This window comes from Scleropages formosus, chromosome 8 (genome assembly GCF_900964775.1).
Source record: "Scleropages formosus chromosome 8, fSclFor1.1, whole genome shotgun sequence".
Classification (NCBI taxonomy): Eukaryota; Metazoa; Chordata; class Actinopteri; order Osteoglossiformes; family Osteoglossidae; genus Scleropages; species Scleropages formosus.
This window is the reverse complement of record NC_041813.1, coordinates 3,155,594-3,175,581: the sequence shown is the minus strand read 5'-3', so window position 1 is coordinate 3,175,581 and position 19,988 is coordinate 3,155,594. Positions and strand designations below refer to the sequence as shown.

The 19,988-nt window shown below is 46.1% G+C and overlaps 2 protein-coding genes and 1 pseudogene across 4 annotated transcripts; all 3 read left to right on the top strand.

The window, feature by feature from the left end:
- The first annotated feature begins 138 nt into the window (after window positions 1–138).
- eif3s6ip (eukaryotic translation initiation factor 3, subunit 6 interacting protein) lies at window positions 139–7,050 on the top strand. Of its 2 annotated transcripts, XM_029253836.1 has the most exons (14): window positions 139–290; window positions 630–672; window positions 1,312–1,522; window positions 1,889–1,968; window positions 2,648–2,709; window positions 3,168–3,237; window positions 3,348–3,593; window positions 3,947–4,101; window positions 4,571–4,741; window positions 5,005–5,138; window positions 5,856–6,029; window positions 6,275–6,464; window positions 6,575–6,655; window positions 6,779–7,050. In XM_029253836.1, exons 1-14 carry the CDS (start codon window positions 261–263, stop codon window positions 6,860–6,862), a joined length of 1,731 nt encoding a protein of 576 aa, XP_029109669.1. In that variant the 5' UTR covers window positions 139–260; the 3' UTR covers window positions 6,863–7,050. The 2 variants fall into 2 exon arrangements, with proteins under 2 accessions (XP_029109669.1, XP_029109670.1); XM_029253837.1 differs by lacking the exons at window positions 139–290; window positions 630–672; window positions 1,889–1,968 and having other exon boundaries at window positions 1,444–1,522.
- Window positions 7,051–8,464: 1,414 nt separating this feature from the next.
- Window positions 8,465–17,623, top strand: LOC114911097 (alpha-2-macroglobulin-like protein 1). 2 transcript variants are annotated; one of them, XM_029254369.1, is made up of 35 exons: window positions 8,465–8,572; window positions 8,811–8,991; window positions 9,128–9,284; window positions 9,493–9,545; window positions 9,661–9,681; window positions 9,761–9,926; window positions 10,046–10,130; window positions 10,218–10,332; window positions 10,432–10,540; window positions 10,754–10,863; window positions 10,944–11,114; window positions 11,197–11,427; window positions 11,557–11,617; window positions 11,699–11,844; window positions 11,957–12,106; window positions 12,489–12,623; window positions 12,739–12,838; window positions 12,941–13,049; window positions 13,244–13,469; window positions 13,579–13,705; window positions 13,789–13,910; window positions 14,014–14,065; window positions 14,425–14,508; window positions 14,731–14,907; window positions 15,029–15,104; window positions 15,185–15,341; window positions 15,423–15,491; window positions 15,633–15,795; window positions 15,871–16,064; window positions 16,187–16,402; window positions 16,539–16,648; window positions 16,751–16,841; window positions 16,948–17,016; window positions 17,275–17,380; window positions 17,484–17,623. In XM_029254369.1, exons 1-35 carry the CDS (start codon window positions 8,478–8,480, stop codon window positions 17,522–17,524), a joined length of 4,275 nt encoding a protein of 1,424 aa, XP_029110202.1. In that variant the 5' UTR covers window positions 8,465–8,477; the 3' UTR covers window positions 17,525–17,623. The 2 variants fall into 2 exon arrangements, 1 of the variants encoding a protein (XP_029110202.1); XR_003797883.1 differs by lacking the exons at window positions 16,751–16,841; window positions 16,948–17,016; window positions 17,275–17,380; window positions 17,484–17,623 and having other exon boundaries at window positions 15,872–16,064.
- A 1,084-nt stretch (window positions 17,624–18,707) lies between these two features.
- On the top strand, window positions 18,708–19,914 carry LOC114911057 (eukaryotic translation initiation factor 3 subunit L-like; annotated as a pseudogene).
- Window positions 19,915–19,988: the final 74 nt, after the last annotated feature.

Here is a 19,988-nt window from a genome sequence, read left to right as displayed (position 1 = left end):
AAAACAATGACATCTTTAGTCACAGTAAACGGTTTTTCGCTGTCAACTTTTGTTCGATCACCTCCAACAACTGGCCGCAAGGTCCTGTTATGCAACTATATTCCTCCACTATCCCATCATGCACTTGTGGCTGGTGGAGCAGCGGAAGTAGCTCTTGTTAGCCCCGCCCTTCCTTTTCCGCCGAGCTTTTCGTCTTCGCCGGTAGCAGCTCGTGGTTTAACTTCTATTTTCCTCGAGTTTACGCGGAATCGAACGGCACGATGTACCAGAACGACGACGTGGATGGAGACGTTAGTGAAATGTGTTCGCTTTGTTTGCAGAAACAGGCGCTCTGTCTTTGTCTGTTCCTTCGGAGACACGCGAAGAAGTGACTTGTGGCGCGTGTCGATTAAAAAAACTAAAAGCGACGCTTCCACACAAAAACGGTTTCTGTGTGTCTGTTCAGTTGATTATTAGTGATATTTTATTTGCCGCTTTACTTTCTGGAGTACTTCAGTTATCCTTTAAGCTTTTTTTATATTATGTCATGTGAACACTTCGTTAGCATCATGTTCGATGACGTGCCTGACTTATGATAGACTAGTGTTCAATTGAAATTAACGCGTTTTCTCCATTTGCTTACTTTGCAGTACGACCCTTATTCGTACCCCGCCGATTACGATCTCCATACTGGTGAGCTTTACAGCAAACATCATTTTTTTCATCATTTATTTATTTATCAGATATTTTTCTTCGAAGCAACTTCCAATGAACTCTATGTAGTGTTATCAGCCCACACATTATTCACCGCGGTGACTTACACTGCTAGATACACTACTTAGACTGGGTCACCTATCCATCATCACCTATCCATCAGTGGAACACACTCTCAGTCACTCACTCACACACTATGGGTGAACCTGAACAGCATATCTTTGGATTGTGGGAGGAAACGCACAGAGACATGATGGGGAGAACATGCAAACTCCACACAGACTGAGCGGGATGTAACCCATGTTCTCTCGCACCACCCAGGTGCTGTGAGACAGCAGTGCTACTCGCTGTGCCACCGTGCTGCCCCTTTTTTGTATTAATTCTAATGGGACAAGCGGTTCAGAAAATGTGTGTGTGTTTGTAGACTTGAGTAAAGTAGCTTATTTATCTTCCTAAATTTCTGTTGATTAACTGTGTGGGGTTAGGGTTGATTTATCACAAATTGAAATGTGACCTTTTTTTTTATTTTTTATATTTCTTCTGTTTCTTCTATGGTGAATGTCTTTTTTCCTCTCTTTTGTTTACTCCTGCTCCTGTTCCTACCTCTCACGTGGACAGGTGACCCCAAGGCGGACCTAGCCTATGAGCGCCAGTATGAGCAGCAGACCTACCACGTCATTCCAGAGGTCATTAAGAACTTCCTGCAGTACTTCCACAAGACCATTTCAGACCTAATTGACCAGAAGGTGTATGAGCTGCAGGCCAATCGTGTGTCCAGTGAGAGCATTGAACAGAAAATATATGAGATCCAAGATGTTTATGAGAACAGGTAAAGCTTCCTGTGCTTGGTAACATTCATAACGCTTATATGAAGAACAATGAAAAAGTGTAAGCATATAAAATAGTTTGTAGTAGACATCTACTTATATGATTTGTTAGTAAATAAATGATGATTGTGATTAAACACATTAGAAAAATAGTTAAGCTGTACTTGATGTACATGTGACATGTACATGTGATTAGAACATCACTTTACTGAAAACTGTTGAGTGAATGCCTAAAAAGAAAAGCTATACTTTTTCTTTGATTAAATGGATATGCTGCATCCATAGCAGCAGTTCAGTCCTTACACTTAAAGGGCCACGATACTCTTTTGCATGTGAATTCAATTCTTTTTGTTTGTCCATTCATATAGTTGGAACAAGCTGACTGATCGCTTCTTCAAGACATCACCTTGGCCCGAGGCAGAAGCAATTGCTTCGTTAGTGGGTAATGGTAAGTATAGAACTTTACATTCCTTCTTACTGATCTACCTGGAAGCAGTGGTCAGATCAGCAAATTTATGGTTTCATGTTGAAAGGATGGATTTGTACAGCAGGAGTATGTCAGAAAATCTCTTATGTACCTAGATACAAAAAAAATTGGAAGTGGAATGAGAACGGGGTGGCACAGCGAGTAGCGTTGCTGTCTCACAGCGCCTGGGTAGTGTGAGAGAACATGGGTTCAATCCCCACTCGGTCTGTGTGGAGTTTGCATGTTCTCCCCGTGTCTGCGTGGGTTTCCTCTGGGTCCTCCGGTTTCCTCCCACACTCCAAAGACATGCTGTTCAGGTTACCCATAGTGTGTGAGTGACACAGAGAGTGTGTGTTTAACTGATGCATGGATGAGTAGCCCCCTGTAAGTAGTGTATCTAGCAGTGTAAGTTACCTTCGTGAATAAGGTGTGTGGGCTAGTAGCACTACATAATATCCATTGTAAGTCGCTTTGGAGAAAAGCATCTGCTAAGTGAAAAAATGTGTTAAAAAAAGTAAAAACTGTTAATGGATCAGTGGTGAACACATTTTGAAAATTAAAATAATGACTCTGGTCACCAAGCTGTGGCTTTTATCATTAACATTGTAGGTTTAATTTTACTGTAATTTTCTCTACCTTCAAAGAATGTCTCCATCCACAGATGCTGTGTTTTTAATCCTATACAAAGAGCTGTATTACAGACACATCTACGCCAAAGTCAGCGTGAGTTCAATCTCGTATGATACTTTGAAAGTTTTGAACAGTTAACATTTTAATAAGTGTGAATTAATAAATCGGCAGGAATGTACAAGAGCTTGGGATCTTGTGTGTATATATAGTATAATAGTTTATGCATTATATGCAGCAAAAGTTATAAATTGCTGTGGAAAATATTTACCCTTTGATTTCCTCCATATATGAAAAATTTTAAGCTAATTTGGCCAGATATTTTTGTGCACTGTATTATGTAGAGGAGGATGGGGGAAATATGACACCAGATATTCTGCTTTTAATTTTTTCATGTGTATCGTAAAACATTCAGCTGGTCAGACTGTGTATCAATGAACACAGTCCTGTTAAAAATATTTAAGGGCAGTAATGAATTCTCCTGAGTTTTATCAGTTGCTGTTCCACTGGTATCTTCCTGAAAACTGACAAACATGTTTCTCTTTTGTGTTTAGGGTGGACCGACCCTTGACCAGAGGTTTGAGTCTTACTACAATTACTGCAACCTCTTCAATTACATTTTAAGTATGTGTAAATTTGAAACTTTTAATTATTTAAATGCATTGCTGTGGCTTTAAGGAACATTGTGTCTGGACTGCTTTGCTTATTGGATGTTATGTAAATCATGTACACAGATGCAGATGGACCTGCCCCTTTGGAGCTTCCCAATCAATGGCTATGGGATATCATTGATGAATTCATCTATCAGTTTCAGTCCTTCAGCCAGTATCGCTGTAAGACAGCAAAGAAGTCAGAGGAGGAGATCGAGTTCTTAAGAAACAACCCTAAGATCTGGAACGTTCACAGTGTACTTAATGTTCTGCATTCACTTGTGGACAAGAGCAACATTAATCGACAGCTGGAGGTGTACACCAGTGGAGGTAATAAAAAAATGAGTAAATGGCACAAGATATCCAATTTATAGAGGTGAACTGAGGAATGAAGAGAAGTGTCAGAACTGATAAATCTGCAAAATAGAAGGGAGATGTTTGAGGAATGGATCTAGAGATGCAACTGTGAAGTAGAAAGGAGGACGGAAGGAAGGATGTGTCAGTCAAGGCTGGTTTTCAGACTTGCTCTTAATGGTCTTTATGCTGTCGTTTCTTTGGGCATTTCTGTGCTGTCACCACAGATTAACCTTTTGTATAAGAAGTCACAAGAACTGTCTGCAATTTATGTAGTGGGTGAGTTTGTGAACTGAATCACCCTCTGACTCAGTTTGGGTTTGTAACAGGGGACCCAGAGAGCGTGGCGGGTGAGTATGGCCGCCACTCCCTCTACAAGATGCTGGGCTACTTCAGCCTAGTGGGTCTGCTGCGACTGCACTCCCTTCTGGGTGATTACTACCAGGCTATTAAGGTTCTGGAGAACATTGAACTCAACAAAAAGGTAAAACTCCTCTAGATACCATCTCATTTAAAATCTTTTGAGTTTCTTTAGCCTAGCCACAACATAATTGGTCTTTAGTCATAACTACAATCAGTCTGATTTTTGGGAAATGGATCCAAATGATTTTATTTTTAATTTTTTTTAAAACTATGCTGGTACCTGTATTTACTAAAGTCACAATCTCTCCTGCTGGTTATTTTTTTTATCGTATAAAATGTAATTCCCCTGTATATGAGTTGAAAAATAGTGCATTTCTACTTGTTTTGGTTAATTTTCATATTTATTTATGTTGACGACAGCAAAGTTCTGAGCACAGGTACCTTTCTATGGGACAATTCTAATGTCTCGTCTTGGCGACCAGTTGATTCTTAAGTGCAATGCTATAATACCATTGTCCTTTTTATTTGTCAGACTAAGCAACTATTTTTGTCATGGTCTGTCCTTTTCCTTGTCAACACTTTGAACACAGAGCATGTATTCCCGTGTGCCGGAGTGTCAGATCACTACCTACTACTATGTAGGCTTTGCCTACCTCATGATGCGGCGGTACCAGGATGCCATCCGTGTCTTTGCCAACATTCTGCTTTACATCCAGCGGACAAGAAATATGTTCCAGAGGTCAACCTACAAATACGAAATGGTCAGTTAGCTGCTTTTAAAATGTACCATTAGACAGGAGGACTGTTACTTGCATGTTTTTGCTGTAAGAGTGTGGCCAAACTTTGACATGTAGCATGTAAAAAGAATTGTTCAATGTTAACACAAGTGATCCCCTCTGTATTTGATGTTCCTTTAGATTTAACTAGAGATTAAATTAACTGTAAACAAAGTAGTCTTTTCATTCTTCCTTGCCCACACATGCTAAATGGTTCTTGACTTGTTCTCCCATGGTGTCCTGTTCAGATTAACAAGCAAAATGAGCAGATGCATGGCCTACTGGCCATAGCCCTCACCATGTACCCCATGCGTATTGATGAGAGCATTCACACTCAGCTGCGTGAAAAGTATGGGGACAAGATGCTACGTATGCAGAAGGGGTAAGTTAAGCAGAAAGACAGAAAATGGATCAATTTAGACTGGTTTATCCTGTCGAGTACAGTAAGATCAATGCTAGTTAACAATAATGGGAAAGTTAGGTATAATGGCTCAATGTATTAAGTTATGGATTTTTAAAGATTGTAACATTCATTTTTTGTTTCTCCTCACTTTTTCCCCCTAAAATTTGTCTGTAGTGGCCTCTATTTATTCACCCAGCTGATAGATGGCAGTAAAGCAAGCACCTGGTGTTAAATCTCCTAGAGATCAAACACCAAGATCACAAGTGCTGTGCATGATTATGGGATGAATCAGTGAACAGTTGGGTAGTAATAGGCATTGTTGAAGACAATGTTTAATCATGTTAAATTAATTTGGATTGTAGCTTAAAGATGATGGCAATGTTAAGTCTTTCTATTTGTTGTAACTATATTCAAAATTTTTACAGAACCTAACATATAAATCAATAGTGATGTCTATTAATAGTTTATTAGCGGTTACTTTTAATTTGGTTGTAAGACTTCTGGCCTCAGTTGAGGAGCCGATGTACGTTATTTTAGTCCAGGTCTTGAATTTGTGTTAATGTTATGTATGTACAGGATATTGGTTATAATAGTTAACTTCCCATGTCCATTTGTGCAATAGACATTATTGTGATCTTACTGTGATGTGTGATTGGTTCAGTCTATGAACTGGAGTGTTGCCTTCATTTCCCTTAGGGACCTGCAGGTGTTCGAAGAGCTTTTCAGCTTTGCATGTCCTAAGTTCTTGTCCCCTGTGGTGCCCAACTACGACAACGTTCACCCCAACTACCACAAGGAACCCTTCCAGCAGCAGCTGAAGGTATTTGCAGAAGAGGTCCAACAACAGGCCCAGCTGTCCACCATCCGAAGGTAAAAATGCCATTTGCTGCTAGTAAATGTTTAACCAAAGCAACACACTTGACATACCTTGCTTACAGGGACTCAAACTTAGAAAATCATTTAGACAATACTGTATGTCTGTGATTACATCACTGTGCTGTCTTATGTGGTGTCAGACTCTACCTCAGTTGTGATGTGATATTACCAGTCTGCCTGCTTGTTCCTCACGATTAACGCTGCCATTCTGACTGTGCCACATTGCCCCTTTTCCTCAGCTTTCTCAAGTTGTACACCACTATGCCTGCCGCCAAACTGGCGGGGTTTCTGGATATGGCGGAACAAGAGTTCCGCATTCAGCTGCTAGTTTTCAAGCACAAAATGAAGAACCTGGTGTGGACCAGCGGCATCTCTGCTCTCGACGGAGAGTTCCAGTCCGCTTCTGAAGTCGACTTCTACGTTGACAAAGTATGCGTGCGTGCTGGGAAATTTATTAAGATTCTTGTTGTTATACTTTGCACGTCAGTCCTAGGACTTTGTGTCGAGGCACCAGATTAAAGTGTGTGTTTGTTTTCTAGGACATGATACATATTGCAGATGCCAAAGTTGCCCGCCGGTACGGTGACTTTTTCATCCGACAAATTCGCAAGTTTGAGGAGGTAAGGAAGGACCTGTTGGTGTCATCGATCATAGCGGTGAAGCGGTAGAATAAATAGTTCCATAAATATCCTGGTGTCTTTTTTTTTTTTTTTATACAAAATGTTTCTCATTTTTGCACACAGCTGAACCGAACTCTGATGAAGATGTCCGTTACTGGAAGTACTGGTTCCAGTAGCAGCACCAACACGTCCAGTCGTGCCACATAAGGCCCCACAGACCTGCTGTTGATTAAACCTGATTTTAAACTGCAGCTCTTGGCTCTGCCTGCATTCATCTTCAGTGCACCCCTTTGCCACTTCTCATTAAAAAGTATGACCATACAATGTACCCAACGCTGAAAAAGATGTTTTTCTATGTAGCTGTGTGAAAGCCGAATAAAAAGCATGAGCAGGTTTGCTGGAGTTTGATTATTTGATCATGACGGGGCCCCCCAGTCAGTTTAACTTTCATAGATCAGTGCATCGTCTCAAGTTCGGTCCACGGAGGATATGTCCAATTTGCTGTAACTGATCAAATCTTTTCAAAATTTCACCGGTAGCCAGTTTGGGTTTGTCAAATTATAAACTGGAATTGGTGATTCCGCTTGTAATAAATGCAGCCTGTTTTTGCCCCGGTTTATGGAATTATGACCTGCTTGTGAATGAATTTGTTAGGGCTAAAGTCATGTATCTAAATGGTGGGGTGGGGTGGGGTGGGGTGGGGTGGGGGTCTGGTCTTGAGCCCCAAAATTCACATCTTTTTACTTGTGTATTTTTACCTTTGTATACAAACACTTAAATGCAGTACTGATATTTATACTGCAAACTAGACGGTGAGTTCCTTCTTAATTTGCTATTTTGTTTACATCATTTGGCAAACGCTTTTCTCCAAAGTGACTTCGAATCGGCTCTGTTATCAGCCCACGCACCTTATTCACCGCCGTGACTTACGCTGCTAGATACGCTACTTACAATGGGTCACTCCTCCATACATCAGTGGAACACACACACACACACACACACTATGGGTGAACCTGAACAGCATGTCTTTAGACTGGGAGGAAACCAGAGCACAGCCTTGGAGAACATGCAAACTCCACACTGACCGAGCGCGGGGATGGAGCCCACGTCCTCTCGCACCACCCCGGCGCCGTGTCACCGTACTACCCAATTTTTGCCGTTGACAAGCCGTTTCCTTAATTTTTGAGGAAATCTTCAGTATGAAAAACACAACGCCGCTAAACAGGAGAATGAAATGCATAAGAAGTACTTGAATGAAGGGGAAGTTTCTGTGTGGTCGGCGAAAGGATTGTCTTTGATGAGAGATTTATCACCAATTATTACCTGTTGGTTTAGTCATCACCAATTCATTTTCTACTCGCCTCATGCGCGATGAATGAAACAACGTTCGGTCGCCAAAGGGCTCGTCCTGTATCCGAAGAAGAACGCATCGAAGCCCCACGTTTAGGAGAACGCACGAGCGAAACCGGAAGGACGTGCGAACGGGGCACAATGTCCTCCACACCTGAACTCGGTTTGGGTAGCGAGGCTATCGTGGCTCTGCTGTGCTTCTCTTAAAGTCTTTCAACTTGTACGTGTGAAGGTCCTCTGTAGCTTTTGTGTGGCGTAACATTTAACACCGTCAAATTAAATGCAGCAGATTATATCGTAAGACAATTTAAGGTATTCCGGGGGTTTCAACTTATCCAAAATCCACGTTAAATGCTGTTGTCATAATTGTGTCTGGGGGCGGGGCATCTCTTTGCCCCACCCCCCAACCCCAAAAGGTGAAGCCATAAATATTGTTCACAGAGTAGGGGCTGTAGGTTTGCTTCCTGCGGTCATGGCTCGGAGAAGTTGGTGGTCTTTAGCCAAAGCATGGCAGAAGTTGTTCTTAGCGGTGCTCTTATTGTCGGTGGGCTGTGCGAGCAGAGACCCGTAAGCTTTGCCCTTTCCTCTGCTGCTCTGGAATGGTTTGGCTGTTGTTTAGCCTTAAATTAAGTTGTAGCACGCTAAATATGGCGTTAAGGGTGTTGCTTGACTTAATGACAGAACTGGTCCTTTTTTAACCTCTCCTCCGAGAGTCTGGTGGGGTCTAAAATAATGGCCAAAAGATTCAAGTTCGTGCTCCGCTTAACCGACTGGCCTCGGTTGGCTGTAATTCCTTTTTACGCAGAGCCTTCCTGGTGACGTTTCCTGCGGTGATACCGGCTGGATCCCCGGGGATGCTGTGTGCCCACCTCCTTTACCCAAACGAATCTCTGCGCATGAATGTGTTCTTGGATGATGAGTCCCAAAGCACAACCTTGTTGGCAAAAACCACCAAGATGCCTTTCTTCAGTTGCTTTCAGTTTCAGGTTTGTTTCTGGGTGAACATCATCATAGCTTCTTCTCCTTTGGGTCTTACTACTACTACTACTACTACTGCTGCTGTTGCCTCCATGCCTTTGGATGTGCTGGCAGTAGCAAGTAATGCGTTAGTCCTCTTCCTAGGCCCCCGGTGTGAAAGAGGCATCTGTGCAGAGCATTAGGGTGGAGGTTCGAGGGTCCCGGTTTGTACTGAGGGATCAGCGCAAGGTCATGTTCCAGCCTGTCCGTCCTTCAACGTTCATTCAGACAGACAAGCCAGTCTACAAACCTGGACAGACAGGTGTGATTTATGCTCTTCAGAAGTGCTCTCTAGTGACATTGCACTAAGCTTTTAATACACAATGGCATGTGCTTCAGTATAAAATTTAAAAAAAAAAAAAAAAAATCTAGTCGATTGCATAAATGGCAAACCTAAAGATACTGCGCTGGGTACGCGTGTAACGTTTTCCGGCGGCGCAGTCCTGTTGCATGATGTTCTTGTCCCACAGTGTATTTCCGAGTAGTCACCTTGGATATGAACCTGGTTCCTGTTGATCAGCTGGTAAGTTCTTCTTCTCATTGGTGTCCCTTACATTGGATTGTGTTCTGGCTGCTGGGAAGTTCAGACTAACCGGGATCTCCCTTCTCTTCCTCTTCCTCCTCCTCCCCCCCCAAAGTATGACACAGTCTACTTGGAGGTAAGGTTGGAACGCTTAATCTCGTGGTCTAGTTGCACTATCTTTTTTTGCGAGGGGAATAATGTCTATTCTCTAACAGGATCCTAATAACAACCGCATTGACGAGTGGAACAACATCACCTCAAGCAGCAAGATCTTGGCGCTTTCCCATCCCTTGAGTACCGAATCTCCAGTGGGAATTTATCGCCTAGTCGTTTCGGTTGACCAGGAAACGACCGAGCAGACCTTTGCGGCCAGGGAATATGGTGTGTACCGCATTTTGATCCTCTGGCTCTACGGCGCTCTGCCTCGTGCCGCTCGAGCTGCGGCAGAATGTTGCCGGCGGTCCGCTAACGTTTTTTTTTTTTTTTTTCCTTCCCGTTAGTCTTGCCCAGGTTCGACGTAACGCTGAATGTGCCGTCGGAAGTAAATGCCGCGGAGCCTCAACTCGGACTCGAAGCCTGTGCAAAGTGAGTGTTCGTTTTGAAGAGAAACGTGTTCCCCCCTCTACCGGGAATTGTGAATGTGTGCGTTTGCTGGTTCGTTCTTCTCTCCAGGTACACCTATGGGCAGCCCGTATCTGGCAAAGCTGCGCTGGAATTGTGTAGGACTCCGTACCCGTGGATACGGGCCGAGGGTTCCCGTCAACGGTGTCTTGCGCGATCCGTCCCGGTGAGGAGCCGGTTCTCCTGAGACCGGGAGCGATGCCCCTGAAATGCCGACTTGTCGAGGAGAACCTCGACGCTATGGTGTCTTGTTCTTCTTCTGCAGTTGAACAAGTATGGCTGCGGCTCTTATGCCTTCAATGTGACATACTTCCTTGGTGAGGGGCTCCAGGATATGCTGAGCTTCACTGCTTCAGTAGAAGAGCAAGGAACAGGTGGGATAATGACTCGTATCCCTTAGCGCTGCGCAATGGGACTGGCCCTAATGCGTTAATCCCGGTCCAACCTCTTCAGATGCTCAGTGAATTAAATGGATGGTAATGTTGGCGCTTTAGATGACCAACGGCACCTACAGTTGATTGAACTAGTCGCTGAAATGACATGCTCGTACTGATGAGTGTTTGACGTGATCCGTGTCTCTCTCCCAGGCATCGCTCTGGCGCGGTCTGCCAATATAAACATGAATTACTCCGCTGGTAGCGTGTGGTTTGTTGACACCCCAGACTTCTATAATCCTGGCTCAGTTTTTCAGGGGAAAGTAAGTAATGGCTGAGGATGAGCCCATGGGTTTATGTTGTGAGAATTGTATGTGGCCTGAGAATATCCTTTCTCTTCCAGATTGTTCTTGTGGATTACAAGAGTTCACCCGTAGCTTACTGGCCCATTTACCTGTATAAAGGCTTTTGGGAACCCCTCAAGCTTCTCAGAAATCTTACGACTAACCGGTACGGTATGGCCTACTTCTCGGTGAACCTGACAGGTCAACTGAACGAGGAACTCCAGTTGAGGGTAATGGTTCTGTTTTTAATTGGCCTTTTTTGGTCCAACTTATTTCGGAAGTTGGTCTGTAGTAATTCCTGCTGTCTTTCAGGCGAGCTACTATCCTCCATCTGAGATTTTCCACATCCAGCCTCAGGCCCCATTCTACCAGGATGGGATGCACACGGTCTTGCCGTTTCTGCCTCGGAAGGCGGCATTCAGCTATCTCTCTGTACTGAACGCGGAGCGACCGCTTCCTTGCGGGACGGTGGTACCGATTGGTGTCCGGTACGCGTTGGTTGGAGACGAGCCTCAGGCTGACCCTCTAGACCTTAACTATGTGGTGAGTTCCGAAGCGGGAGGTGGAATGGGAGGCCTTTCGCTTCTGCCGTTGCCTCCTTATCTCGAGTTTCTCTCGCTGTAGAGAGGGGTATCCTAGCTTTCTTCCCCTCTCCGCGAACCACATTTGCAGGTCCTTTCCAGAGGAGCTATTGCTTCTTATGGGTCCCTGCGGATCAAGTGGCCCCTCGCCGGTGAGTGTACGGACAAGGCTCCGCTTTGCGACGGGACGGTAGGGAAAGGAATACTGAAATGCGACCTTCCGCTAATTGCAGCAACTGAAGGCAATACAACCATCTCGCTGAGAGTGAATCCTGAGCTGGCACCGGTGGTGCAAGTCCTGGTGTATGTTGCTCTGCCTGGTGGAACTGTGATCAGCGCAAGCATGGCTTTCACCACTGAGGAGTGTTTCAAATACAAGGTGTGTGGGCATGCTTGCCAACAGACCCCTGAGATGAGGTCGTGCGTGCGTGCGTGTGCGTGGTCCTGCCTGTAAATAATGGGCGGTATTGAGCTACGATATCTCTGAGCAGGTTGCGCTGGACTTCTCTCCGCCTGCTGCTGTTCCTGGAGAAAATGGCACGCTGAAAATCCAGGCTCGACTTGGCGCGTTGTGTGCCCTGACTGCTGTGGACCAGAGTGTGTTACTGCTTGATAAAGGGAAGCGCCTGGATGCAAGCAAGGTAAGATGTTTGGTTTGGTGAGCTGCCCTTGATGTTTTAAAATGCCTTATGAGACTGCAGGTGGCATAGTGATCAGAGCTGTTGAATACTGTAGGATGTTTCAGGCAGGCAATATACCTTGAATTGCTCATAAAACTAAGTTCTTGCATATGCATATTGTTGACGTTGTAAAACCTACATCGTTGTCCAAGGGACTTTGCGGCGGCGGCGGCGTCGTCTCAACATCGTGAATTGTACTCGACACCTTCCTGTCCATCTCCTGGAATGGTTTAGTTTGTCATGTGATTTCACAGGACCTGTGGAAAGACCAAATGTGTTGTACTGCTTCGAACAATTGTCCCTCTTTCTTTCTTTCCTCGTGGACAACTCTGCATCTGAGCAGATCTTCAATTTGCTGCCGGTCCAAATGAGTACGTCCATACCGTACATGGCGGAGGATCCTGAGGTGTGTCCGCAAGTGAGACTGAAGCGTTTTGTAGCACCGCAGGAGGGAATGGATTCTTCTAATGCATTTCAAGTAAGTTGGGGTGCTACCTGATCCCTTAATGTGGGAAGGGCGGAGTATTTGTCAGATGTAAATGGGTGACCTATACTCGTCCACGTGTACACTTCCGGTTGTCTCTCCACCTTAGGCTGTGGGCCTGAAGGTGGCCACAAGTTTAGTGGCGGTACCACCGTTCTGCCTTTCCTTCATGGGGAAGGATTACCGTTCCGGTTACCGTGCACCAGGGGGTGAGGAGCCTTTACGTGATGGTGTCCTCCTTGATTATTGACTGGTGGAATGACCCGAATGTGCCGTTGGGATGCGAATGAATGTTTTCTCAAACCTTCAAGGCTTTGTTCCGTTTGGCGCGAAAGCTGCGCTCTTGCCCGAGTCGACTCCGGTGGAAACGGTGCGCGCCTTCTTCCCCGAAACGTGGATCTGGGACCTTGTCCGAGTGGGGTATGATGACTACGTAAATATTTTTGTGCCTCGAACTGCAGGTGTATGGCTCTTTCCGGTAAGAGCAGGCATTTGTGCCAAGTAACTGTAGCTCAAATGTAGTGGGGTGAGGAGTTGTATTCCCGATACACCACCTTTTTGGAGCTGTTGAAGTCAATTTTATGCAGTGACCGTCAAATTGCGTTACCTTGCAGGGACTCTGGGTCTGTGAAGGTGCCTCTCACTATGCCAGATACAATCACCACCTGGGAAGCGGATGCCTTCTGCTTGGCTGATATTGGCATCAGTCTGGCTCCCCCAACAAACATCACGGTCTTCCAGCCATTTTTCCTGGAGATCACCTTGCCTTACTCTCTTGTCCGGGGAGAGCGCTTTGACCTGAAGGCAACTGTATTCAACTACCTTACCAAGTGCATCATGGTATGTTGGCTTCAGATGCAGCTTGAAGGAATTGCCTGTTGCGTCAGTTCAGTTGTTTGTATTGACAATGTGAGCTTTTTGAAAGCCGCTGACCTGATGCTTTGATCAGGTTAAGGTAACGGCAGCGCCGTCCTCGGCCTACAGACTGGACCCTTGCCCTGGCTGTCGGTATTCCTCGTGCCTGTGTGCCAGTGAGACAAAGACTTTCCAGTGGGTTCTCGTTGCCGCTGTCCTTGGTGAGGTCTTGTTAAATGGCGGCGTACATACAGCCTCCTATCCTTGGGTGGGGAACTCGCCGTAAGACTCCCGGTGTTCTCAGGGTCCGTAAACGTGTCGGTGAGTGCGGAGGCTGTGGGGTCCCAGACCGTCTGTAACAACGAGATGGTGACTGTGCCGGACAGGGGCCGGATTGACTCGGTATCCCGTGCCCTGCTGATCAAGGTAAAAACGCTTCCTTTTCTTCTACAAAGGGTAGATTTGTGGTGACTTCACGGGCGCTAAAGTTTGCAGTACAGTAACAAGAATATGAATTTTCAACCTGCAGGCTGAAGGAACCGAGAAGACTGACTGCTACAGCTTTCTACTCTGTCCTAATGGTAAAGGCAGTTTGGGTAGTCTTTCTAATCTGTATGGAAGGATTTTTCCATTCCCTGCAGAGATTCCCCCCCCCCCCCCCAAAGTAATGGCGCACTCTTTCATCTAGCTCCTTTTGAAATGAGCTCCAGGGAGTCAATTGGTTGACTGCATACTGTAGCTTAATGCTTTGGGATTGGAAGAAATGGTCATGTAGCACTACTGCCTGCTTGCAGTTTGGGGCAATGTTGGTTGAAGGTCTGGGGATTTTGGTCACTGTCACCCTTTTCTTTCTCATAAAGGTGAACTGCAGGCTTTTATATTTTATACTTCCTAACACATAACAACAAATCGCCAGCTGAACAATCTGTTCCTTCTACAGGGGGTACTTCCCAAGAGCAGTTAGACTTGTCGCTCCCTGTGAATGTGGTGGAAGGGTCGGCTCGTGCTTCAGTTTCTGTAGTGGGTAAGACTTCTTCTTCTTCTTCTCATCCAGTGCCAGGTGTCGCTGGTCATCCTTTTCTACTGGAATGTGTTCCTCGCTTCTACATGCCTCCTTTTTCTTTGACAACGTTTTACTGGAACTAGAGAACTTGATCTCAAATGGCTCGTTAAGACTGTTCTGAGGTCCCACGTTCATAACCGGAACTGCGTTTAGTTCATGAACTCTGTCCCTACTTCCATGCAGGAGATATAATGGGCCAAGCTCTGAAAAATATGGGTGACCTTTTGTCCATGCCATATGGCTGTGGGGAGCAGAACATAGCTGTCCTAGCCTCTGACGTGTACATAATGCAGTACCTGCAGTCAACTGGGCAACTGACCCCTGTTCTCTTGGAAAAGGCAACCGACTTCCTCAAAATTGGTCAGTTCCGTTCCGCAACTTGGAATGCGAGCAAATCGGAGTCTCTGGATAAGGTGCTCCACTAAGGAGCTGGTGATGACTTGTCTAATGGGGTCACGTTTTGCCTTAATGGTACGGCTAGGCTACCAGAGGCAGCTGAACTACAGGAACAGCAATGGCTCTTTCTCTACGTTCCCCGGTGGAGAAGGGAATAACTGGTGAGTTACTCGGCTTGTTCCCGGAAGCCTGTAATTCCGGAATGACTTCCCGGTGGTGAAACAAATTGCCCTCTTTTCAGGTTGACTGCATTTGTTATGAGGGCTTTCTCCAAGGCCCAAGCATTTACCTACGTGGACCCCAGAACCATTGAAGAAGCGCAGGCTTGGCTGCTAACGACTCAGAAGCCTGATGGATGCTTCGGAACTACAGGGAAGCTCTTTCACAGTGGCTTGAAGGCAAGTATGGCGGCCAAGTTCCGCACCACGTGTTGGTTGCTGTTGCTGGGCAACTTCTCAAGCTGTACCCTCCTGTTACAGGGTGGAGTGGAAGGAGAGGTGATGCTTACTGCATACATTGCTGTGGCATTGCTGGAGAGCAATCTATCGGTGAGCACTGGATGTTGGCGTGAGGAGTATATTGGTAACTGCCACCAATTAGGGTGTGTGTGTGTGTGTGTGTGTGTGTGTGTGTGTGTGTGTGTGTGGTAGCAATTCCTTAATGCTGAGCTATAACCCATTTTCTCCAAGCACCCCGCGCTGAACCTCAGCTTGGCCTGCCTGAGGTCGGACGTCAGCTACCTGACGAGCACCTACACGACAGCCCTGATGGCTTACGCCTTCAGCTTAGCTGGAGACGGGGAGAAACGGGCCCAGCTGATGACGCGTCTATACGGCCTTGCCGTTACGGAAGGTAGGCCGCGTTCCTTTTTGGCCTTGTTCTTACGGGCGGGGGTCTGAGTTCTTAACTTGCCTTTATATGTTGCAGGGGGCCTCCTGCACTGGTCGCAATCTGCCTCGGAGACCGCGGGCTCCCTGACTGTGGAAATGACCTCCTACGTTCTGTTGGCGGTGCTCTCTACCGCCGCGCCGCTGTCGGCCGCTGAGCTCGGCTACGCGACGGGGATTGTCCGCTGGCTGGTGAAGCAACAGAATGCCTACGGAGGGTTCTCTTCCACGCAGGTATGATGCGTGACGCCTGGTCTCCGCTGTGAATAAAGCTTGGACTTGCCCCTCCGGCTAACGGGAGAAGCGATGGGTTGCTTTGCCGGGGAATGTGTCCGTTAAATTCTGTATTTGCGCAGGACACGGTAGTGGCCCTGCAGGCGCTTGCTCTCTATTCGACGATGGTGAAGAATCCAGGAGGCTCCAGCACGGTGACTGTGCGGTCAGCCAGCGGTCAGCAGCAAGTCTTTGCTGTCAATCTTGGCAACAAGTTGGTTTACCAAGAAAGGATGCTGCAGGATGTCAAGGGGCGCTACAGCATTGTGGTTCAGGGTGGAAGCTGCGTCTCCGTGCAGGTCGGTTAAGCTGATGTCCGGGCTGATTGTGTAGGGTACTTCTCCTCCTCCACCCCCGGGAGGAGGAGTACTGGATTGGTCTCGCGATATCTTGACGAGCGGTCCCGTGATATCTTTGCCCTGCCTGCGATTTCAGCTGACGGTCCGTTACAACATTCCCACTCCCGTACTCCAGTCCTCGTTCCGTGCCGTCGCTCGCGTGAGGAGCGACTGCGGAGGTGCTTTGACGCTGACTATTGGGATCCAGTAAGTAGATCCATTAGGAGAAATGGGCTCCTGAGACGGATAAGCGCTGAAGCCGAACCGGATGATACTAGACCCAAAACTCTCGCTCTCCTTTTGTTGCAGATATACCGGCTTGCGGGAAAGAACCAACATGGTGATTCTGGAGATCGAGCTGTTGTCCGGGTTTGCCCTTAATCAATCCTCATTGGAACAGGTAGCTAATGGCATGAGAGCTATTACTTGTTGCGCCTGTATTTGGGACTCTCTTCCTCCTCCCTCCCCAGTCCATTAAGCACATTGTATTCCCCCCTTCCCAACAGCTGAAGAAATCTGCTATGGTACAGCAAATCGATCAACAGGATGATCACATTACAGTGTATTTAACAGAGGTAAGTTTGCCCACATGGAGTCTAGTTCCAGAGTTCAGATTCTGGTGTGCATTCTGTACGCTGGAGGACAAGGCTGGGGAAACTGCCTTCCCGGAAACGAAAATCTGGGCAAGTGGCAGGCGGGACTTAAAGCGGTAACTTGTGTAACTTGTGTCAAGAGTCTCTCTCAAATTTTGCTTCAGGTCAGAACGGAGTTGTAGGGAAAAGCAGAACGTGCTTGTCCGTGAAATTCTCGTCACTGACGTCTTTCTCGACCAGTTGCAGAGAGACGTTCCTGTGTCCTACGCCCTCGACATGACGCAGCGGCTCAAAGTCGGCAACCTGAAGCCAGCTGCGATCAAGATATTTGACTACTACCAGACGGGTAAGGGCTCTCCGTGCGTATGACGGGCTGGGCTGTGGGGCTTGTTTAAACCTGAAGTCTTCCTGGAACCGTGTGCCACGTGATCAATTGTGTTGTCTTTCAGGTGACCAAGCAATGGCAGAGTACTCCTCCCCGTGTAAATGAGCAAATGTGGCTTTGCTGCAGTCTGGTGATCTATGGTGCTGGAAGAGTCAATTGTTTGTCGCAACTTCATATTGCAATAAAAGTGTCATTCAAAAACAAGTGGCTTTTTCTTTCCCTTTATTTCAACCCACCCCTAACTACTTGAACTGGATACTGCAAAGCAGACCTATGGTAAATGGGGCTCCTGTAGTTCAGTTTGTGTCTAGCTTGTTTGACTTGACGTACTGGTTATTTCAGGATTTTTGTTCCTGCTTTGCCGGTATTTTCCTGTTACTCCTCCTCCTCCTCCCTGTGTCCTGACATCGCAATGCAATTAAGGAATTAAATAATTTCTTCCTCATGGTTAAATTCTCCCATTGCTGCTTGGTCTCTGTATAAAGGCTTTAGGGGAAACTCTGGTCTTACCACTGACCAGAATCCTTGTAGCCTGCTTCTCAAGTGTACTCTTCTCCCCCCCCTGCTGTGCTAAGCATTGGGTTCAAAAAAACCCCCCCCCAAGTTCAATAAGCTCAATGTTGTGGGGTATTAGCGGTGTCAATGGCTTTCGTCCGTGCGCGTTGTCCCGGAAGCATAGTCTGATGCGGCGTATACACGGGGTAGCATGACGGCCCATTGCAGGGCAGCTACTGTAAGTATTGACCATCTGTATTATGTCCTTGTTCAAAGCTACTTGTGCTGTTTGCATGCAAAAGGATGTACCTACTCAGTTCATCAACAATGTGTGTCAAAGGTACTACAACCGGAGCGGGTGCTCTTGCCAGTGGGTCGCCCTCAAAGTGTTGTCTTCCATTTGGCTCCTAGAACCTCCTCAACACGTGTACCATCTACATGTTAGGGTGGTGTTCTGACACGCATCTCAGTTCAGCGTACTATACCGAAATTCGTGGAGCAATTAAACTTTTTTTTTTTTTTCCCCCCCCCCTCCTTCATTAAAGGACATCTTTGAAGAAATGTCCTTTTACCCTGTTCTCAGTCATCCTCTTGTATTCACTGATCAATTTGGTTCATGAAAACCAATTAAATCACTTACGGTGCGGTACTAACAGCACCTCAGTTAAGCCCATGTACATGATTTTAGTCCAGGTCTTGAGTTTATGTACCTGATATTGTTCATAACTACCCATGTCCATTTGTGCAATAGACATTATTGTGATCTTACTGTGACGTGTGATTGGTTCAGTCTATGAACTGGAGTGTTGCCTTCATTTCCCTTAGGGACCTGCAGGTGTTCAAAGAGCTTTTCAGCTTTGCATGTCCTAAGTTCTTGTCCCCTGTGGTGCCCAACTACCACAAGGAACCCTTCCAGCAGCAGCTGAAGGTTATTTGCAGAAGAGGTCCAGCAACAGGCCCAGCTGTCCACCATCCGAAGGTAAAAATGCCATTTGCTGCTAGTAAATGTTTAACCAAAGCAACACACCTGACATACCTTGCTTACAGGGACTCAAACTTAGAAAATCATTTAGACAATACTGTATGTCTGTGATTACATCACTGTGCTGTCTTATGTGGTGTCAGACTCTACCTCAGTTGTGATGTGATATTACCAGTCTGCCTGCTTGTTCCTCACGATTAACGCTGCCATTCTGACTGTGCCACATTGCCCCTTTTCCTCAGCTTTCTCAAGTTGTACACCACTATGCCTGCCGCCAAACTGGCGGGGTTTCTGGATATGGCGGAACAAGAGTTCCGCATTCAGCTGCTAGTTTTCAAGCACAAAATGAAGAACCTGGTGTGGACCAGCGGCATCTCTGCTCTCGACGGAGAGTTCCAGTCCGCTTCTGAAGTCGACTTCTACGTTGACAAAGTATGCGTGCGTGCTGGGAAATTTATTAAGATTCTTGTTGTTATACTTTGCACGTCAGTCCTAGGACTTTGTGTCGAGGCACCAGATTAAAGTGTGTGTTTGTTTTCTAGGACATGATACATATTGCAGATGCCAAAGTTGCCCGCCGGTACGGTGACTTTTTCATCCGACAAATTCGCAAGTTTGAGGAGGTAAGGAAGGACCTGTTGGTGTCATCGATCATAGCGGTGAAGCGGTAGAATAAATAGTTCCATAAATATCCTGGTGTCTTTTTTTTTTTTTTTTTACAAAATGTTTCTCATTTTTGCACACAGCTGAACCGAACTCTGATGAAGATGTCCGTTACTGGAAGTACTGGTTCCAGTAGCAGCACCAACACGTCCAGTCGTGCCACATAAGGCCCCACAGACCTGCTGTTGATTAAACCTGATTTTAAACTGCAGCTCTTGGCTCTGCCTGCATTCATCTTCAGTGCACCCCTTTGCCACTTCTCATTAAAAAGTATGACCATACAATGTACCCAACGCTGAAAAAGATGTTTTTCTATGTAGCTGTGTGAAAGCCGAATAAAAAGCATGAGCAGGTTTGCTGGAGTTTGATTATTTGATCATGACGGGGCCCCCAGTCAGTTTAACTTTCATAGATCAGTGCATCGTCTCA

Coding starts and splice junctions, on each gene's coding strand:
- eif3s6ip (XM_029253836.1), top strand. CDS start 261: ATGTACCAGAACGACGACGTGGATGGAGAC. Junction 291..629: donor ACGACGACGTGGATGGAGAC/GTTAGTGAAATG, acceptor CTTACTTTGCAG/TACGACCCTTATTCGTACCC. Junction 6,030..6,274: donor CAGCTGTCCACCATCCGAAG/GTAAAAATGCCA, acceptor CCTTTTCCTCAG/CTTTCTCAAGTTGTACACCA.
- LOC114911097 (XM_029254369.1), top strand. CDS start 8,478: ATGGCTCGGAGAAGTTGGTGGTCTTTAGCCAAAGCATGGCAGAAGTTG. Junction 10,333..10,431: donor GTCTTGCGCGATCCGTCCCG/GTGAGGAGCCGG, acceptor CTTCTTCTGCAG/TTGAACAAGTATGGCTGCGG. Junction 17,017..17,274: donor TTACAGTGTATTTAACAGAG/GTAAGTTTGCCC, acceptor TTTCTCGACCAG/TTGCAGAGAGACGTTCCTGT.